Source organism: Anolis carolinensis, chromosome 4, assembly GCF_035594765.1.
Source record: "Anolis carolinensis isolate JA03-04 chromosome 4, rAnoCar3.1.pri, whole genome shotgun sequence".
In the NCBI taxonomy this organism is placed as follows: Eukaryota; Metazoa; Chordata; class Lepidosauria; order Squamata; family Dactyloidae; genus Anolis; species Anolis carolinensis.
The window spans coordinates 42,582,136-42,604,873 of record NC_085844.1 but is presented as its reverse complement, the minus strand read 5'-3'; the positions used below and the strand labels follow the sequence as shown (position 1 = coordinate 42,604,873).

At 35.9% G+C, this 22,738-nt stretch overlaps 1 protein-coding gene across 2 annotated transcripts in view; it reads right to left on the bottom strand.

Annotated features, from left to right (window-relative positions):
• Positions 1-22,738, bottom strand: part of pde7a (phosphodiesterase 7A) — a 59,400-nt gene that overhangs the window by 6,691 nt on the left and 29,971 nt on the right. Inside the window, exons 3-10 of one of the 2 annotated variants that reach the window (XM_062980325.1) lie at positions 19,134-19,217; positions 12,490-12,641; positions 9,435-9,498; positions 5,674-5,769; positions 3,857-3,957; positions 3,051-3,182; positions 1,806-1,897; positions 1,225-1,369 (exon numbers count right to left, since the gene is read on the bottom strand). In XM_062980325.1, the coding sequence (XP_062836395.1) occupies positions 1,225-1,369; positions 1,806-1,897; positions 3,051-3,182; positions 3,857-3,957; positions 5,674-5,769; positions 9,435-9,498; positions 12,490-12,641; positions 19,134-19,217 (866 nt within the window). The remainder of the gene's footprint in view (positions 1-1,224; positions 1,370-1,805; positions 1,898-3,050; positions 3,183-3,856; positions 3,958-5,673; positions 5,770-9,434; positions 9,499-12,489; positions 12,642-19,133; positions 19,218-22,738) is intronic. The other variant, XM_062980326.1, reaches the window with a different exon arrangement.

Here is a 22,738-nt window from a genome sequence, read left to right as displayed (position 1 = left end):
TATTATCTGCTTGGCACTGGATTATCTTGACTCCACACTACCATATAATCCACTTCAGTGTGCATTTTATACAGCTGTGAAGAAGGGGCCTCATATAATCCAGTTCTAAGCAGATAATATAAGATTATCAATATAAGGTAGAGTCTCACTTATCCAACATAAACAGGCCGGCAGGATAAGTGAATATGTTGGATAATAAGAAGGGATTCAGGAAAAGCCGATTAAACATCAAATTAGGTAATCGTTATACAAATTAAGGACCAAAACATCATATTATACAACAAATTTGACAGAAAAGGTAGTTCAATGTAGTTCAGTAATGCTATGTAGTAATTACAGTAGAGTCTCACTTATCCAACACTTGCTTATCCAATGTTCTGGATTATCCAACGCATTTTTGTAGTCAATGTTTTCAATATATCGTGATATTTTGGTGCTACATTCATAAATACAGTAATTACTACATAGCATTACTGCGTATTGAACTACTTTTTCTGCCAAATTTGTTGTCTAACATGATGTTTTGGTGCTTCATTTGTAAAATCATGACCTAATTTGATGTTTAATAGGCTTTTCCTTAATGCCTCCTTATTATCCAACATATTCGCTTATCCAACATTCTGCCGGCCTGTTTATGTTGGATAAGTGAGACTCTACTGTACTGTATTTCATACTTCGCCACAGCAACGCGTAGCCGGGCACAGCTAGTTTTCTATAAAGAATGTATTTCATTTTACTTTAATAAATATTTTGAACCTAAAGTTCTTACTCTGCAATCCTGAGCCATCCTAAAGATTAGAAGACTATCCCTTCTCATAACATGCAAGTTTCTACTGGGTATGGAGTTTACTCCTGGTACTCTGCTGTATTTTTAGTGGAATTACCCTAACTGAGGGTTATTTTTGAGCCTAACAGCTCAGATTCCCCAACACAGAGCAAGAAGGAAAAAACATGAGTATGGACAGAAAGCAGGAAGGAAATCTTTGGGAGAAGGCTGCCCTGTCTACTGGGCTCCCTCAAAAGGCTTATTCATTCCTGTGAAGAAGGGGAGGACAACTCATATTCAGTATGTTCCTCCCCTCACCACAGGGAAATGGAACACCTTACTTTTCAGTCCACTGAAATTGTATTTTTTTAAAAATTATACCTATAGAACACAGTTGGCCTTCCTCAAATCAATGTGTGGCAGTTTTTCCAGTAAATACCAGTAATCAGAAAATTTACCTGAAGTACAAGATGACGATGATTCTCCTGTTCTAGGCATAAGTCTTCTTTGTCCAAATGAGTGCGAAACAGAGACAGATACTCATTTTGCCGACTTATATCAGTGGCAAGAATCAGCGCACCTATCTGGCTTTCCATTAGCTGCCTGAAATTGAGGACAAAAAGGAAGAAGAAAAGAAATGAACTACATTCAGTGATGCTGGAAAAGCAGTATTACATCTCTGGATGATTTACACAAAGTTCAGATCAATATAAACATTTGTAATTCTGATGAAGTATACAGTTTTATTAACAAGAACATAGTAATAGGATATTTCAGTCTAATAGTGCAGGATTTTTTTTACATTACTCAAGAGTATTCTAATGTACATTTCTAACATTTTACAGGCACAGATAATAAAATATATACATTGGAATATATTCCAAACAGATACTGCCTCTTCTGGCAGCATGCAATTGCCTTCTAACAAAGCTGCAATAAATATATTACTGAAACAATGTTAATATCCTTTGATATATTAAGTGGAAATGCTTATTTTGCCATGTATATAAAACTGCTGGGTAACAAAACTAACGTATACCTTGTTTCTAGCGACATATGTGCAAATAATCCAGACTCTCTTAACAACCCCACTGCTGATCTCCAGTGATGATTTTCTAATACTGAGGTATTCTGGAAATTAAAAAAGTCAATACTTACATCAAGCATCCTTAGAATCCTGAACTCAATTTTCTCAAACAAACAACTAATGTTGTTAATTTTTCACCAGGAGACAGGCTGGTATATTACAACTCGAAACATACTTCAAATTTGCTATTCCCAAATACGTATGGATCACTAATCATTTCTACCAACTTGATCTTGTACATCCACTGTGTCCTTCCTTCAAGAATTCATCTCCCTTCACTTATTCCTGCACTGGTTATTTCTATCTTAGATTGCTGTAATATGGATCTCCCATTAAAGCTGTTCTGAAAATGGCTTTAGACTATGGTTGCAAGAGTTTCAATAAAACTAGGCAATTTAAATAATAGTCCATAGAATCTTCATTGGATTCACTCACTACTAAATCACATCTAGCCTCAACTCTACAATCAGACTTTTATCTTTAATGCTCCAAATAATTGGGGCTCAGGATTCCTAGGCCAGCTGTATTCTCTCCTTCCTGAAGCTGCCCAGAATCTTTCTTCTGCTTTAAAGCCCATTCTTTCTGCCATGCTGTCAGAAAACAAGCAAACTACAGTAGAGTCTCACTTATCCAACATAAACGGGCCGGCAGAGCGTTGGATAAACGAATATGTTGGATAATAAGGAGAGATTAAGAAAAAGCCTATTAAACATTAAATTAAGTTATGATTTTACAAATTAAGCACCAAAACATCATGTTCTACAACAAATTTGACAGAAAAAGTAGTTCAATATGCAGTAATGCTATGTAGTAATTACTGTATTTATGAATTTAGCACCAAAATATCACAATATATTGAAAACATTGACTACAAAAATGTGTTGGATAATCCAGAATGTTGGATAAGTGAGTGTTGGATAAGTGAGACTGTACTGTATTGAGGAAAAAGCCTCAGAGCATTGAGCAGCCTCCTTTGTTCCTGTTTTCAGTTAGAAGTATTTAGGTGGGCACTGGGGTTCTTAATTTATTATGTACCTGCTGCTCTTTAGATCTTTTAGGCTCTACTTAGTATGCTTGGATTATATGCAAGCTGCATTATAAGTTGTAAACTGCCAAAAAACAATTCTTCTAAAAAATCTTCTACTATGACCATGTATCACAACTAATATTAAATGTTATAACATTTCTTCCACTCACCTTGTATAAAGTTGCTAAATAATGGTTTGTTTTAATAAGGAAAGGCTGATTAACACCTGGGTGATCCAAATCATGAGCGGCAGCTGCAATTAAACTGACCAGAATATCCCATGGAGTTAGAGACTGGGAAAGCTGTAATGTGTAAAATAGATGAATGTAAACATTCACACAAATTCAGTTATCGTTATTGATAAGCAACAAAAGCAAGCACTGAATTTTATCAAATGCATCAATATATTATCTCTATTTTTTCTTCATTTTGACTAGGCAATGGGATTCAGAGACCCAAATCAATTGGAATACTAGTGAAAACAGTTCTACCAGCAATACTAAAGAAGAGCAATTCATCTGCAATCCATGTGTCCTCAAAAAGTGGTCTAGAAGAATGAGAACTATTCCAAGGCAGGTTGTTGACAAAAGAAGTCCCATCACACTAGCAAGTTGTAGGGATAGCAATAAGAAAGCAATAATAAAGGCTAACTCATTTTTCCTCAACACAACCAGTTTTTAAAAAAATAATGCACCCCCTCCCCAATCATATACTGGAGTTTCAAAACCAGTCTACTATAGCATGGAGGATGGGTTTTAAAAATATAATTCACAGTGCCTTCATCAACAACAATTTAAAGTAGTCATTTACAAATATAAAAATGAGAGGGGGGAAAACCACTGAATATTTTTAAAAGCACAGAATGGATGCCCCAACACCATCAGAACAAAGCTGTTACTATTTCACTATTATCGATTTCCTATATAAGGAAATCTTTGCAATCAATAGCTGAAGATAATTATTTCCTTTTGTTTACCTTGGGTTCTTTCAAATAACAGTGCATTGCCTGAGTCACATCAGCAGCATGAACTGCATTGTGATATGGGTTTTGACTGTGGTAATCTTCTTGGACCATTACTATAATTGAAAAGAGATTATTCTGTTATATTCTCCAACCCTTCACTTTTTTTAACAAGTTACTAAATATCCACATCACTTCAATCATGTAGACAGAAAGACTGCTGAAGCAGCACATCACACTCTGCTTCTCCCTTTCACTTTGCAGATCTTCAACATAAATAAGACCTTCCCAAAGATATATTATGTAGCAATATATAGCCACATTCAGGTCCTATTCACCGAAATATCATTCTCAAAGAAATAGAAAATAATCATGAAAGATATGCTTTTTGCACAATCAAGTTCTCATACTGCTGGTCTAATTCACATCCTGAACCTTCTCTTCCCAATTTAACTGATTGTTTTTATACTACATTGTTATTACAAAACCCACCCCAATTAAAGATATCAATTGTGACATATACCATTGTGTCCTATTAGCATCTTCTGAAATAGAATCAGATTATCATTCATATAGTTTTTGTATTTGAAATAGTACACCAAATTAAACCACTCAACAAGATATGATATACTATTAATAATTTGTTTAAGATGTGATTTATCCGGCAGAGTTCTCTTTAATAATGTTTTTAAAAATGTAGATATGCTTGTGGAGAATATGATTAACAATAAATCGGAAGAAAAAACTACATCTACCCATTTTAAACCCTGAGCCAATCTCAAAAAACTTTTCACTATGGTACTTTAGCTGGATCAACAAATGTAATCTAAATAAAATTGTCCAGCACAAAATCTACTAAGATCAAGTAGTATATGATCTTTCTTATTGTTAACAAAAAATCTGCTTAAGCCCTCTCCCTCATAACAAAATTTGTTGCCTTTTGAAGAGTTTGTATTTTTATACTCTTATTGAGAATGGCACATTGGGACTCACCATGAAAGTCCATTCTTGCCAAGGAAAAGGAAACATCCAAGAAAGAGTTAATTCCAGTTTCCACTCAGGTGAGGCAAGAGATCATGTGTTATTTTAGAAAGATATTACCTACTGGCTCCTTTTCCTACTCAGTTCATTCCAAAGTCAGGAAAAAGAGAAACCAAAAGGATCTCTGAAAAAGGACAAGTAGCCTTGACATTCATAGGTGGGGCTAGACAGCTCATTCTCCTTGCCTAGAATGGATTTTTACGGTAAATTTCCAACATGTTATTCTCAGCCCGCAAAGAAGTAATAAAAGAAAGGGGGTTGTTCTAACAGAAATGCACCCTTGAAAGGATGAGGACAAGCAAATTAAATCAATTTGATGGGGGCTGGAGCACTCATCTACCAAACAAAGTCTTAATGGAGGCGAATGTATACAATCTGTAAAGGTGAAAGGAGTGGCCCAAGTTTTGGCCCTGCAAATTTCTGTGAGTTTGGAGGCAGTTCAACTCCCTCCAAAATGATTTGCTCCCTATCAAGGTGAGTGACTGACTCCCTTTACAGTTTTCACAGGAGCATGTACGCATCGCAAACCAATCTAACATGTCTAAAAGCAGACAAGCAATGCACTTTCTATATTTTGAGGAAATTAACTGAAATGTTGAAGAGTTCATGGCCTAGCTATTCCTTTCAACATTTGTACAGGAATTGCTTGTTTGCATTATCAGAGTTTTTAATATATGTGAAAGCTTTTCTTTTCTTTCTTTTCTTTCCTTTTTTTTTTTTTTTTTGAACTCTTGCATCTGCAAAACTCATTTACCAGAAATATTTAAAGTGAATTTAGGAAAGGTTTTTACCTAAAAATCTGCGTAGCTTCATTGTATCTAGTTGGAAGTGCTCTATCAGTCCATGAAGATTAAACAAGTGGAAGGTTAAGGTGACTAAACTGTTTCCTAAAAGCAAAATGGAAACAAAACACAGAAAGGCTTTAGTAGGAAACATTTAAAATGTATACTCACTGAATTGTTACATGCCCCTACTATACTGATTTGAAGTTTAGTCATTCACATAGCACATCCAAATGCAGATCCTGCAAGCTGCAAGAAAAGAAATCTGTCTTCCTCTGAGTAAGTAAAAGGCAATTACATATTCATTGACTAATTATATAAAATACAGACAACATCACTATCTTTCCTCCAGAAGCCCCTAATTCAATCCTACAAGCCAGTAGAAGGTGCAGGTCACCTCCTTCACTTACAGTTTCACCCACTGGATCATCAGGTTCCACCTTCCCAGATTTTATATTTAGCGTATAGTCCTCAAATAAATCTGCTCTAACAACACACCTACTACAACAAAGTCAACTCACACATCTTTGCCATCCTGACATTTTTTTCAATTCCTTTGCAACAGAATGATTTCAAATAACTAGAATTATTTCCAAGTCACATGCAACAGAAAGCTTGTTATTAGACAATTCATAAGGCTGACAATTTAACATATTCAAACTAATCTCTGATCAGAATTTGTAACCATGTTTCATATTCTCTCTTTAGGACCAAGTCCTCAATTTAGATACCAGTTTGAAAGGTGGGAGAGTAGGTGATGAATCCAGCAAGATCAAAGTCTACTTGCCTTTCATCATACACCTTATAGGCATTTTGGACCAAAAAACCTGCTCAGGCTGTGACTTTCCTTGTCACATCATTTAATTTGCAATATTTATGGTACTATATGTTGTCTGAGTTGCTAGGTCAATCATTTAAAAATTACCTTGATTATTCTAATTTAATGAAGCCATTAAAACATTAGTACTTTTAGTTTACATATTCAAAACTCTCAAAGCGCCTTTTCCACTGTATCTTGAAGTATGAAACCATCTGCAATTATTGACAGTCTTACAGACCAAACGGTGTTATAGTAGAGTCTCACTTATCCAAGCTAAACAGGCCAGGAGAACCTTGGATAAGCGAATATCTTGGATAATGAGGGATTAAGAAAAAGCCTATTAAACATCAAATTAGGTTATGATTTTACAAATTAAGCACCAAAACATCATGTTATACAACAAATTTGACAGAAAAAGTAGTTCAATACGCAGTAATGTTATGTTGTAATTACTGTATTTACAAATTTAGCACCAAAATATCACGATATATTGAAAACATTGACTACAAAAATGCATTGGATAATCCAGAACCTTGGATAAGCGAGTCTTGGATAAGCGAGACTCTACTGTATTTAAATATTACTTTGTTCAAAACAAAACATAGTGCTCTTTTCCCAGAATTTTAAAATGTTGGTAGAATACTCCCCTCTAAGGTTAGCACTAAGAGTCAAGGCTAAAGAATTTTTAGTATTTATACTCTATTCTTCAGCCACAAAGGCCCTCGGAGCAGCTTACAAATGGTTTATTTGACAGTTCCCTAACAGATTTACAGACAAGGAAAAGAGGGGGGTGATTACCCATAAATACCCATTAGTATTCTGGAAGATCTAGCTGGAAGGAGTGAGCAATTTTGGCAAGTTAAGAGGTCAATTTTCTGCCCCTGGGATCTTCCAGAGGCTAGGGGCACTGTCAAAAACTGGACTGAGATAGAAGTCTATTTCTGGTTTTGAAAAATCTGTCTTGCTTTAAAAATTAAACAGGGCATGAATTTTCTCTATTTAAGTCTATTTAAAAAGGAAAATTCTACTCCTGTAGATCTCAGTATAGACTATTTGCTCATTTATGCCTGAAAGAGAGGTTAGATCCACATAATCAGCCCTGTAGTTGTATGTAGCCCTATGACTGCACTTTACACAGCTTGTGTAGCATCTAAAAGATAGTGTCACAAATATCAGGATAAGCATAATTCACAAATACAGATCATTCATGCACTTTGAACATAGAAGGCAAAACCACCATATACTTTTGTGAGCTAAACAAGTTGCAGGTACACAAAAGTCAGCATGTGCATTTAGCATGCAATTTGGCACTCTTTTGCTTATCCAGTGTCAGAAAGGAGAAAATGTTACCTATAATAAAGCTTCTCGGTTTATTTATTTTGATCATTTAAAATACAGTAACAAAGTTTCCATGGAATTTGTATAATTGTTAATACAAAAAATAACAAAAAAATTAATAGTTATAAATGATCACTTAAAAAACCCCAAAGCAAACTAAATAATATCCACAGCATTAAACATGGACTTCTCTATTAATATTCAAGCACCAACTGTTGTAGTAAGGATGATTAAGGACAAGATAAAGAAATACAAGATGAGACCAGCTTGACCAACATGGGACAATACCATCATGACTATTCCAGCATTCCCTCAGCTTACTTTTATCCTCTTGCTAAATGCTACTAAAACATCTGCCCTTCTCAAAACATCATAATCTGAGAAAAGCAGAGCAGTATACAGTGGCAGCTTGCACTAATTCCTAGACTTTTTATAGAGATGCTGCAGGTCAACTAGTGGCTAAATTAGAAATTCAATTCCATAGCAATCCACAGTAACTATATTATAGAGATCTACGAAATAGTTCAACAATTCCTTCTCTTACATTTAAAAACAGATGTTGTCCTTTCTAGCTACTAGCTCCCACCATTATATATTTGCTACTTTGGCTTTTCACTATGTAACTGTTCCAACTTCTTTATTTAATATTTATTTATCCATCCCCCCCATTTTGGGGTAAATCGTGTATTTTCTGATGACTACTGTAAGATTACAGACTTATCCTCCAGAAAATAAATGCCCTCTGTTTACACTAAGTAGAAGGACAACGTCTTTTTGTACCAGCTTACATCACAACATCCACAGCTCATCTTCATATACAGTTCCATTCATCCCTTGTGTCTAATCTTATAGTTTATTTGTGCATTTTAAGTAAGTTTTAGTGGAAGGCATACCACTCTACATTTTCCGTAACTCTCTCCCTATTTCACACAGTCTCTAGGAAATATTACCAATTAATTTCTGTATATCCAATCAACAATTATTTAATCAATGTGCTTGAAGTGTTTTAGAATAATAATTAGCAAATTGTTAAATAATTAGCAATATGTTAAAAATAATTTCAAGGTAATCATGCTCTCTAAGTGAAAACTTTATTTTGTTGAAGAATTCTAAATAACACAAAACTCAAACTTTTATGACATTTTAAAGGTCCCAAAAAGTAACACCCAACTTTGATTTTCTACATGCTATCATAAATATTTAAAGTTCTTAAATGCATTGTTTTAATTTGCTTAAATCAGACTTTCTTTTTGAAATAAAAATTTTTTCCTCGGCACTACAAACATGTCCACATGAGACAAATGGCAATTAGATTCCATGCAAGAACTTCCTAATTACTAATTTCAATGCAGAAAGGGGCCCCCAGCACACTTTAGTAAGAGGGAGCAAGTTCAATGGGCTGTCTGTATCTAACTAATGAACCCTGCTCAATCATTAGAAAAAATAAATTTTGCAGAGATCATAGGCCATGCTTTCAAAGGTTACATGCAACAGTCATTCACAGCTTCAGAAAAACTGCTCCCTCAGAGTACAGCATGAACAGGGAACTACTATTCACAGGTAACAATTGAATTAAAGATCAGTTAAAAACACTCAAACGCAGTGATCTCACCATTTGTTAGCCTGTCAAAAAGGAAGATATCAAAATTCCAGTTTCCAACTTTTTCTAGCATACACTGAAAGAAAAGAAAGAAAAAAGTGAGTTCAAATGTTCAAATTTATTAATCATATTTGCTTTTACTCATGATGTTTTTTTATTCTAGGAGTCTAAATAGGATTCTAGGAAGGATACTGCAAGGATATGAAAAAAAAAACCTACAGCATACATTTAACTACATAACTTTTTTCTATCAGGATAGAGAAAGTATTTTTCTTCAATACATATTTGTTCCCCCAGAGACCAGTTTTATCCAATCCTGATTGTACTATTGCAATGAAATATTTGGGGGCTGCTTTTGAAAAATATTTGGAAACTTCACTGGTCCACAACCTTATAAACAGAGCTGGATTGCTGACTGGAAACCATTAGCACAGCTTTACTTGTTATGGGTATGTTTCCACACACAAAACGAAGACCTACAAAGCCTTTATAATTTGGGAACAGGCTATGTGAAGCATCATCATTTCACTCCTTGTGAGCCCAGATATTCAGATTTTTGTAGGTCCCGCCACCTTGAAATAATGTTTGATGAGGATGTGAGAAAGAGCATTTTTGGTGGCCACATTCTGCAGCTTTCCGTTGAAGGAAACTGAGATCACCCCCTTCTGTATTCTTTTGCTGGTAAGAAATGCCTTTTTTATTTAAGCATGTTGTTCCCCTGACCCAATTTCTAAATGTGTTTTAGCCTTTACATTTTTAGTTTTATGTATTTGTTTGAATGTTGATGTTAACTCATTAGCACCACTTCTTGAAGAAAAATGCATTATTTAATAAGTAAAATAAAACCCACTTTCATGAAAAATAGCTTCATACAGCAGTTATTATGCAATTCTAGTAAAAATTGCAGCAGCTCCATGTAGAAGTAAGAGCATAACTATGAGCTTAAGCCTATATTTATCTTTAAACAAAGAATGAACACAGCCTCATTGCTGTGCCTGATGCTTTCTGGGTTATAACCTACACCCAGGGAGACAAAAACAATCAAGCTAGAGGATGCTGACAGTTGCATAAAATGGGAATTCATGTCATACAACATGGAAATGAACAAGAGAATTCTAGCAACAAATCTAGAAAAAATCTTTTTCTGGTTTGTAAGGGGGGAAAGGAACAGCAACTATACTGGGGTTTGTATTAACAAAACAATATGTAGGACCCTTCCACACAGCCATATAACCCAGAATATCAAGACAGGAAATCCCACAATATCTGCTTTGAACTGGGTTATCTGAGTCCACACTACTAAATAGCCCAATTCAAAGCCGATAATATGGGATTGTATACAGCTGTGTGGAAGGGGCCATAGTCATTCCTTCAACAAGTAGAAACAATGAAAGAGTATGCAGCAGGAGCCCACTCTTTAAACCAGGTTTCCGTAGACCTCTGGGTTATCAGGTCATACAGAAATCTGGAAATACCTAATTTTTAAAGCTGTCAATTTTTTAAAATTACCAAACAGTTTAAATCAAGGCAAAGAATCTAAAAAACATTTTCAATTCTTAAAAATGAACAAAAATGTAAATAGATTCACATAACAAAATTTCAGGTTATTTGGTTTAATTACATTATGCAACAAATTTTTGTTCCTGAGTAATAAATGTCATTTCTTAATTGATTCTATCACAAAAACATGGAAAAAGTTTATTAAACTACAAAATCTTTCCCCCTTTTTATAATAATTTCTATTGAGTAAAATTATTTATAATATCATAAAAATGGTATAAGGGGATAAGGAAAGGGAATAAAAAGTAGAAAAAGAATAAAAAATATAAAAAGAGCAATAATGAACAAGACAAAAAATTAAAAATGAGGAAATGGAAGAGAAGAAAAAAAGATGTTGACCTCTAATCATCTTCATCATGGTTTTTACTGTCCTTATTTAATTCTTTTTAATTACTGCTTCCCTTCTTCATAATTTTTTCAGGTTAGGCAGTCTTGGGAGGTTTTTTTTGCTTATTCTATTATATTAACAATTTCATTTTTTTTCATATAATCTTTAAATAGTAGCCAAACTGTTGTTCTAGTTCTTCCTTGATTTTTTTCTTTATTGTTATCTAGTTCAAAATCTATTACTCCCAGTAAAAATATTCTGGTTTCAGTTGTATTTTTACATCAAGTATTTCCTGAATTATTTCTTCATTTTCTTCCAGTAGTCTCTTGCTTCTCTGCAAGTCAACCACATATGGTAAAAGTTCCCCATGGGTTTCACATTTCCAACATTTGTTTTGCATATTCTTATAACATTTGCTAGTTTTTGAGGCATTATGTACCATTGGTACATCATTTTGTACCAATTTTATTTCAAATCGTAGGCATATGTATATATTATTTTGTGGCTCCATATTATTTCCCATTCTTCCATGCTCTACATTAGCTGCCCATTCACCATACAATCTTTCATTTGCTCCAATTCTGTTACCCATTCTAGCAATTTCTTATAAATTATTGTGATTGCTTTCTTTTCCACTAGCATTATTTTATCCCAGGACTCTTTTTTAGTAAATCCTATTATTTTATCTTTATTCTAGTATTCTCTTAGTTGTCTATACTGAAACCAACTTTCTTTTTGTGAGACATCCTGCAGCACATCTTGCTATAATTTTTCAATGAATATTTCATAGAGTCTCAACCAATTCAACATAGTTTGTGGCAGCCACAAAAATGAAATTTCTGGAGTATAACAACTACTTTCAAAGTACCACACAATTAAACAGGAAATACCACTTTCAAACCAGGAACAGAATTTTTTTCAGAATTTGTTACATAGTGTTATCCAACCAATGTTAAAAATTTCACAATGCCACAACTACTTCTGAAGACATTTTGGCAACTTGATATCAACTTCAACTTGAATTCATGACAATAAAAAGTTCTTCATCACCCTGTCACCAATACCCTTTGCTTTCAGATTTGCAAGTACAGAAAATAAATTTCAATCTGACATATCTTAATTAAATAACAGTAGTGTTTTCGTTCAGGACAAGATCATAACATAACTTCATAAACAAACCTTAGCTTGTCCATTGTAATCATCATCTAAAAAGTTTGAGGAGTTTGGAAGAGTAATACCACGGAAGAATCGGGAAGATCTCAAGTACCGCTGGAAACTTAGTAACCTTCGGACATTTCTTGCAGACACAGAAACTTCAATTTCAGAATTTGCTAAGAAGGGGGGAAACAAAGAGCCTTAAGATGCAACATCTTTCTAGTAAAAATATTACAAGATAGACCTAGAAGGAAAATGTTAATTTAAGATAGTAGTGGGTATTCTGTTACTCTCCAGATTTTGATGGATTACAAACTCGCAATAATTTCTGTCAATTGACGGTGCTGCCTGGCGCTGCTGGGACTTGGCATCTATCATCATCTAGAGCGGACATGGAATCATATAGACTTCCTGGCCTTGTTGGATGAGAACTCCCATAATTTCTCATCACCATCATGCTCATGGGTCAAAATTTGGAGGTTTCATTATTCCCATTCCCTGATGAGCACTGCTACAGGTTCCTGTTCAGAGATTTTCCATAGGCATCTGGTATATATCGTAAAAAGATAATGAAGAGCTAGGCAGGCAATGGTCTGACTCTCTATGGTTCTTCTAAACTGATTTTCATGCTTCCCATCCCTGAGATATTCAGTTCTGTACAGTATCATGTACATTACTCTAGTCATTTCTGAAAAAAAGAAAATATAAGACAAAGTAGGATGAACATTTGGGTTTGGGTCTTGAAGTGATTTTCAAGAGTCTTGCATTAAAAGAAGGGAAGAAGGCAACGTTTGTACATTTTTTCCTCACCTCATCAATTCCCTAGGGCCAACATATCAATTTATCTGCATTAAAGCCTCATACTCTACAACTATCTACAGGAAGCAAGTAGAACTTGAGAATCTAATGTAATGGTTCCTTTAAATGTGCCTGACTATTTTAGATTTCTTTACCAGACATTCTTCTGTTTTATTTTCGGTTATGTCTTTTAAGTTTTAACATTGTGAACCATTAATTTTGTTATTGTTGTATATTTATTTATCTATTTACAGTAGAGTCTCACTTATCCAAGCCTCTGGATTATCCAAGCCATTTTTGTAGTCAATGTTTTCAATAAGTCGTGATATTTTGGTGCTAAATTCGTAAATACAGTAATTACAACATAACATTACTGCGTATTGAACTACTTTTTCTGTCAAATTTGTTGTATAACATGATGTTTTGGTGCTTAATTTGTAAAATCATAACCTAATTTGATGTTTAATAGGCTTTTCCTTAATCCCTCATTATCCACGATATTTGTTTATCCAAGCTTCTGCCGGCCCGTTTAGCTTGGATAAGTGAGACTCTACTATATTTGCTTTATTTATACCATGCCTTTCTCCCCATGGGGACTCAAGGTGGCTAACAATCCCACACTTGGGTCACAATTTAAAACAAAGTGAATATAAACATTGAAAAACAAACAATACAGTATGGATTTAGGTTAAAATACATCTAAAATACAATAAACACACTTAAAATAGCATTTACATTTCATCCCACCCCCAAGTGTACATTCCAACCTGAGGCGAAGTTATCATGTGTTTTCTTGACATGATTTCTTCACAGGGGAAGGCTGACAGAATGTGACATTTCCATGGTTAAGCAGGGATTCAGACTCCGGTTTCCAAAGTCTTAATCTAACAATCAAACCAACGACACCATCTAGCTTTTGTAATTTTGGTTATAATTTCTGCTAAATTTTGTAATTCTGTAAAGGGGCTTCAGTACATTTTAGAGCTAGAAATGCTGAAAATAAAATGGACCTAAGAGCCACTGAAATAATTACAGCTTTTCATGTGTGAAAAGCTGCCTGCAATTCACATTTTTATTCTTTTCCCCAAAATAAAGAATTTTACTGCAGGATTTGAATACTACCATACGTACATATGAACCCCCTTTACTTTTAATTATACATATTTAGTGATTTGCAAATTGTAAGCCTATTCCTTTTCTTTTTCTTCAGTGTTCATCCCGCTTAATGACGGGGTCCACTTTACTCGTTTGTTGGTGCCATTTCACTCGGTTGTGCACCTGATCAGGGTGTATTCCTAACAATACATCATTAAAGTTTTCCAATGAAGCTATTCATAGCCATGAAAAAATGTTGTCTTCTGATTGCATATTTCTCATCCTTCCCTAAACTTTCCGTTTAAAAACTACCTTGACATTTTCAGATCTCTAAATTTTTCACCTCGGCATAAAGATGCCATAATTTTGACCAGAAAGAAAAGGCAGTTTTGTTTTTCAGAATCTAAGTCTTGAAACATTCTATTCCTTCTATTCTAGAACAAATTTCTAAAACACCCATGGAAGAGAAAATTGGTGTTTGTGTTCCAACAGCAAAGAAGGAATGCTGTTTTGATTTATCTGAGATGTATTCAAATACCATCTCCTTTTTACAACTCACTTTCAATGAGCACATTATAAATATAATAGTAAGAAATAGACATTCAAGAAAAAGCAAAACAAATGGAAATGTGATGAGTCGAGGCTATGAAGTGGAAGTCAATTTCTTATAAAGGTACTAATATTTGGATTAAACATAATTAAAATAGATTACCATCACTAGTCCTAGCCAAGCAGCTTCAAGTACAGACAATTGTAGAAGGAGGTAATAGATGAAGATGGCAGCTAGCAGAGAGGGTATGGAAAATGCTTGTGTCCCCACGCTTCCCAATTCCTCTCCGCTATGACTGGAGCCTCCACATGAGCCTCAGTTGAAGGGGAGAGAGGCAGGGTGCCACATCCAGGGTGCCAAAACAGATATCCCCTCCCACACCCTCACACTATATTGCTTCCACTCTAGCAGACGTTTCATCTTCAAGTAGGTATACATGGGAAGAGCTCCACCTTAAATTATAGAAGCCCCAGGCCTATATATTCCACTTTACTCACTATGTATGTCATCAACACTTAATCCACTTAAACATCAGAGTATGGAGTGAGGAATTCAGAGATTAGCAATACCTTGCTTTATTGATCTTCAGTCAACTAGTTCATAGGCTTTCTCAAATCCTGACCAAACAACAGAACATGAAATACACAACATGACAATAGTAAATTGTTTGATTTCTGCTGTCAATTACTTTCTAAAAACTGAAATAGGAGTTGAAAACACTGATCTCTGTCCAATTTTAAGTACATACAAGTGAAAGAAATACCTATACACTAATGTGCAGCTATACGCTGGGGATTTGCTCCTTGTGAGTTTTGCAGTCAAATACAAAACTCAAATCAGGACAACCACATCCAAGTATAAAAAAAAACTACTAGGAATTAATCTCTTATTCTGCTGCCAACATTAATAATAATAATAATAATAAAACTTTATTTATACCCCGCCACCATCTCCCCAATGGGGACTCGGGGCGGCTACAATCTAATTCCTACAATTCCTACAATCTAATCTGTCAAGGGTTATCAAAGACTGACAGAATCTTGCAAGAGTAGGAGTAGAGTAGGTGTGTAAATATATGCACATATTCTTCGATGTTGTGACAGATTGTTTTAAAAGAAGAAACTAGAAAAATGAGAGGAACCAGAACTTGTTCTGACCAGTTAATTACAGTGTGAGTTTTCAGCTACTTTCCAGACAATCTTAAACTTTGAAATCCCCCCCCCCCTGCCCCAATCAAGTATACCACAGAAGTACTGTGTAAGTTATTATAAATGAGGTCACTAGTGGTACACTAGTCAAACAAATCCCTGCAGTTTTGGTCCTTAAGCACACACTGAAAGTTGCTTAAGTACTTAAACGTTTACATAACAAAGTGTGAGTTTGAATATCTTGTATTTTCCCTTTGACAAAATCTAACCAGCAGATTCAACACAGTATCCAATGTTACAAGACTGATTTAGAGGACTGATGCCAATTGCTCTTCCACTAAAATAAAATGTGGGAATTTACATTTGTCCACTATAATGAATTCCTGTCCAGTACAAGAACACCAAGAGGTATAATTCTGACATTTCCAATTTTGTCATGTAAGTCCTTGCAGAGAAAATCCTGATAGAACACTGACAAATTTATTTTTTTGCTTCCTAACTTATTTTAAAATGATGATTTAACCAATTTTCAGTGGATACTGTATTATGTGGCTGTGAGTACCAAAATGAGCTTGAACTTAGTGGCAAGACCACCAGTTTTGCATACAGGAAAATCACAATATCTAAAAAGGCTAAGAAATCCCACTTTCAAAAACTATAAAGAAAAACATTCCTCATTGGGAGACAAGGAGTGGGGAGCCTGGACTGCTATCCAATACTGGATTAGAGAACTACACAAACCTCACTCATTGAAAGCTTCCTGTGAACTAATGGGCTAGCAAAATCTGCTTCTGAAGGGACGAAGACATTGGCAGTGCAGAGTAGTCATGGCCCCGAAATTTGTTTTATTTAATTTGTGTTTTTGTTTCATGCCATTCACTCAGAATGCACAAAATGGTACACCCCTCTTCGGAACAATAATATCAGTGAAACAGAAAAAAGTGGAAACAGTAGCCATTTGGTCGGCTGATTTTCGGAGCGCTAGCAGGGCCTACAGTTGAGCGCCAAGAGCGCCAGGCAAATGACGAGCTCAGATGTAGGCCCTGTTGCTTTGCCGCCAATGGGCCAAAAAATTTCGGTTTTTTCAGACCTTGGACGGAAGAGCTCATTTGGATAGGAGCCCGCTTTCATAAACAGAAACAGGGCCATATGAATGGGACAAACAGAAACGGATAGCGATGCCATACAAATGTATGAGACTAGTGCAGAGCTTCCCACTTGATTCACATAACCTCCATCATGTATTTTAATTACTCAGTCTCAACTAAATGTCAATTTTGGGAAGCTGTACTAATCTAGATTGTTTCTATAACCACTCAACAAATCCAGTATAAAAGTATCAAAAGTGGTAAATGAAATTCTGCTGTCTCCTCTTTAAACTTTGCTTAAGAACATATTTCCTTGTTCCTCTTCTTGTCTATTCTTGTAATGACAGTTTAACACTTCTTATACATCAAAACTAACTAGATCAAGACAAAACAAAATGATAAAATAGGCATGCATTCTTGTCTATGATTCCAAGGCACTCTTCTTTAGCTCCATTGAGGGTTGCAGCAAGCCACAGAAAGGAAAAGGGTCACTGACAAACATGAACATGACAGATATCACAGTCCAATTATTTTCACAGTAAGTAGTATGCTCTTTTGTTTAAACCAGGCAGTCTCAATGTTGCAAATGAACCAAAGAAGCTTTGAAACAAACCAAGATCTTAAATCAACTTGAATCTATGGTTTAAATTTTTTGGTTTGTTCCAAGGCTGACACCTAGTTTTCAAACTGAAATAAAAAACAAATTGGGTTTAGAGTATTTATAGTTTAATTTCAATTTATGTAAAGGCAAAAAAGGAAGTATGGACTGCAGAAAAAAATCTGTCCATATCCCAGCTTGTTATGTAAATCTATAATCATGTTAAAAAAAAGAACAAGCTTCTTGCACCTGGAGATCAGATAGCAGCATTCAAAATGAGTCTTCCTGACAGAAGATTTAAATAATTCTCTTCAAATGAACCGCTCAAACTGATTATTACCATCAGCAAAAAAATGTTCCCTATAAAAATCTGTATGAAATCTTGTCAATGTTTTTGCAGCCTTATGTAAGTTTAAAAAGGAAACAGGAATCCTTAAAAGAGTGGAACATGGATAAAGCAAAGAAAATCACTGAAATCAAAATGTTGAATTTAGATGTCTTACAGAGGTATGTCTCATGTGTTCATTTCCCAGGTTTGCTTAAATCCTGTTCTATTGTTTTGCTACTGCCCACAAATAGTCAGTTTGGTTTGTTCTTCTGAAGAATATTGCCAATTTTATTATGAAACCGTTATGCCACATCCACAGGCACTTCAACCATATAATCAAAATATAGCAGTTGTCTAAACAAGCTTATATTATTATTTCTTTCCAATCATGCTTTTCCATTCTTGACAAAAATATATAGAAAAAAATATCTGAAACAAAACTGAAATTCTCCATAATATATGACAACAACAATATCATATTTTTTTGGCTTTATGGCACCAGTCCTCATGTTGAGGAGTGAGAGAACAGTCCAGCTAAACTTCAAAGTATCTTGTTAACAGCATTAGCTTCTGCAAACAAGACTGATTCCTTTATGCAACTAGGCTTCCTAGAATGAATAATTGCAACATAATAGTCCTTCTGTTTATATCCAGGATAGAATATGGAGATGAAAAACTCAATAACAAAGCTTATGGGATTACTTACTTATTATGGACTTTATTATTTCATTTAATATACTAGAAGAAAGTTACTGATGCATGGGTACTATCAGAATTACAAAATAACTAATCAGACCAATCTCATATTAAGTAAAGTGTATAGCATATTGAAAAATCCGAACCCTTCATTCAAGCATTAAAACAAAATTCTAGTTTTAGGTTTTATGTAGACTGAGGAAAATAAACCACTATCCTGCTTATAGTGTATGCTCATGGTTTCTAAAATAGAATTTTGTACTTGCAGGGAAAATATTAATTTCCATTTTCATTTAATGGTCAATTACTTGAAGCCCAGCAGCTCAACACAAATGGAATAGTGTTCTGCTATTATTTAAATACTTACAGTGAAAAATACGGAAATCAATGTATGGATGAGAACCTCTTCTCTCTGTTTCAAATCCTGCCCGACTTCTTACTCGTACATCTCCTAGAAATAGGGTCAAGAGTGAAACATGCTGTGTCGAAGAGCTACAGAGAAAACTGCAACTGAGTATAGTTGCAAGGTGTAGACTTTATACATGTAGTGTAACAATCATACAATGAACCTAACTCAGTGTTTTTCATTTCAGAGCCAGTTTCAAAGCAAGCTTGAAGACTTTTCAAACATGTAACTGCATGTTGTTCATAAAATTCATAATATACACAGTGAAATGCAAGTACTCAGATCATGTTGCATATGCTAAGCTATACTACCATGATGCAAGATAAACTCATAAGTAAACATAAAATTATATTTGCTGTCCCATATCATAACATTTGCTGTCCAAGATCAATTTAAGGATCTTTATTTGGATTTTATTTTTACAATTACAACTGCTGCCAATATAGTTTATTTACTTGTGCACAGTTGCTTAATTATAAAGTGTTACTGAAATATCCAAACCTATTAGCAAGGTGAATAAAAATGGACATATCTTTCGCTTCAGCTAAAATAATTCCCTTATCAATTGTAAGAAAAGTCTATTGTTAATTGAAACTAACTAGTCAAATAAATGACGACAGTTACAAGATAGGGTGGGCCTGACTAAAAAGATTTTTTTTCATCTGCACATTAGACCTCCAATGTGATCCAAATTTGCTGTGGAAGTCCCCCCACCCCAATCCTCTACAGCAGCTCTACTCAAAGTGATGGTTCATGGACTGGTATAAGTCTGTGAACTAATTGCTGCCAGTCCATGGAAAATTTTAATGAAAGAAATAGTTACAATGTGAGAGGAATACTGATGTAAGCTGAAGGTTTACTCAAATTATGCTGACCTATGGTTTCAAGTTATATCCAAACCAACTCAAATGTGGGAGTAGCAAAACTTCTCACCCTCCACATATTGTAGCCTTTTCCATAAGAAAGTATTTTTGAAGCTAAATATATTACAATTTTAAAATGAACCATGGACTACTCAACAGATCTATAACTGATATTATTCCAGCAAGTTCAAGCTTTCTGTGCTCAGTTCTTATGTGAATTTATTTTTCTACAAAGCTATTTTTGAAAAGAAAAATATAATACTGCCAAAACAATTTATGTTTCAGGATATATTTTCATTCTGTTTTATATTTTGCATAATTGTTCAGAAAATATTTTGCTTCCTTTCAAGACACACTGTGAGACTGGACATAACTATCTTCAGAAACAATAAACTAACTATAAAGCTGGCAATATCCAGTCAACAATCTAAGCATAGCTACTAAAGTCACAAGTTTTAAATGTCATTAAAATCTTCATACTGAAACAAGTACCAAAACAAGAGCTGAGTTAGCAATGCAAACAGGATACAGTACTGGCAGCACAAGATCTCTTCAAGTTTTCAAGTAAATTATTTGTCCAAGATGTTGACTAAAAGGTGATAGATTCAGCGTTACAGTATTTGTATACAATGGCTAGAATCCAAATCTGTGTACACATACAGAGGCTTTTTCTTCAGTTCATAGTGCCTCCTCCCTGCTCCTTAAGCTATCAAAAGCAACAAGTTGTTATAAGGGGCTGTGGATGAATAAAGGAAACCAACTTCCTTCTTTCCAAGCACAAGCCACCTGATATTGGAGCCAACATGATTTCTCAAAATCAAATAAGAAAGCATTTGTGCCAACTTCTTCTTCTAAAAAGGTTTTGCTCTACTTTACATATAAGGAATGGCAAAAGATAAAAAAAAATCTCAAAATAATATTGCACCTGAGTGCTGCAACAGATTCATGAGTCCTCTCTTTACAAAGATCCATTAGAAGTACATCTTCCTTAGCAAAATGCCTATTACTCATAACTTCCATAATCATTTCCTAAGGTTAGCTAAGCAAATATTAGCCTTTACTCCCAACCAAAGGTCACTGGGGCACTGAATCCTGTACCTCCTAGGAAAATCATAATGGTAGCAGGGAGACTGACATGACCCAGAAAATGAGCAGATGAAGGAAACATGTGTTCCCTCTCCACATCAGAAAGAACTGCCCTAACTACAGAGCCAAAGGAGACACACCAACCAGAAGTCCAAAAGCCACTGGGGGATAGACATATTATTTATTTATTTATTTATTACAATATTTATATCCCACCCTTCTCACCCAACAGGGGACTCAGGGCGGCTTACAATAAAACAGACATATAAAAACAGTACAATACACTATAAATCAGTTAAAAAATTAACTTACATATAACATTCATAAAATGCAGTTATAAAATATAGATAGGCGTGTACAAGTTTAAAAAGACTGGGTCTGTCAATTGAGTTCCAGCATACATAATAGTAATTAATGCTGCTGATTCTTATTCGAAAGCCTGGCCCCACAACCAAGTTTTTACCTTCCTACGGAAGGATAGGAGGGAGGGAGCCTGCCTGATTTCAATGGGGAGGGTGTTCCATAGGCGGGGAGCCACTACTGAAAAGGCCCTGTCTCTCGTCCCCGCCAGCCGCACCTGTGAGGCTGACGGGACCGCGAGCAGGGCCTCATCCGACGATCTTAAGCTTTGAGGTGGGTCATAGCGGGAGACACGTTCGGACAGATAAGCTGGGCCAGAACCGTTTAGAGCTTTATAGGCTAAAACCAGCACCTTGAATTGTGCTCGGTAGCTAATCGGCAGCCAGTGGAGCTGACGTAACAAAGGAGTGGTACGCTCCCTGTACGCCGCTCCAGTTATTAACCTGGCAGCCTCCCATTGGACTAACTGAAGCTTCTGAACAGTCTTCAAAGGCAGCCCCACGTAGAGTGCGTTGCAGTAGTCTAAACGGGATGTAACAAGGGCGTGGACCACCGTGGCCAAGTCTGGCTTCCCAAGGTACGGTCGCAGCTGGCGCACAAGTTTTAATTGTGTGAAGGCTCCCCTAGCCACCGCTGAGACCTGGGGCTCCAGGCTCAACGATGAGTCCAGGATCACCCCCAGACTGCGCACCTGCGCCTTCAGGGGGAGTGTGACCCCATCCAGCACAGGCTGTAACCCTATACCCTGTTCGGCCTTCCGACTGACCAGGAGGACCTCTGTCTTGTCTGGATTCAATTTCAATTTGTTGGCCCTCATCCAGTCCGACACAGCGGCCAAGCACCGGTTCAGGACCTGAACAGCCTCCTTAGTGACAGGTGGGAAGGAGTGACAGAGCTGGACATCATCTGCGTACAGATGACACCGGACCCCGAAACTCCTGATGATCTCTCCCAGCGGCTTCATGTAGATGTTAAACAACATGGGAGACAATACAGAGCCCTGCGGGACCCCACAAGTCAACGGTTGTGGGGCCGAGCAGGCGTCCCCCAATGACACCATCTGGGACCAACCCTCCAGGAATGAGTGGAGCCACTGCAGGACAGTACCTCCAAGTCCCATTCCTGCGAGGCGTCCCAGAAGGATACCGTGATCGACGGTATCGAAGGCCGCTGAGAGGTCCAGCAGAACCAGCAGGGACACACTCCCCCTGTCCAGTTCCCAGCGAAGATCATCGACTAAGGCGACCAAGGCTGTCT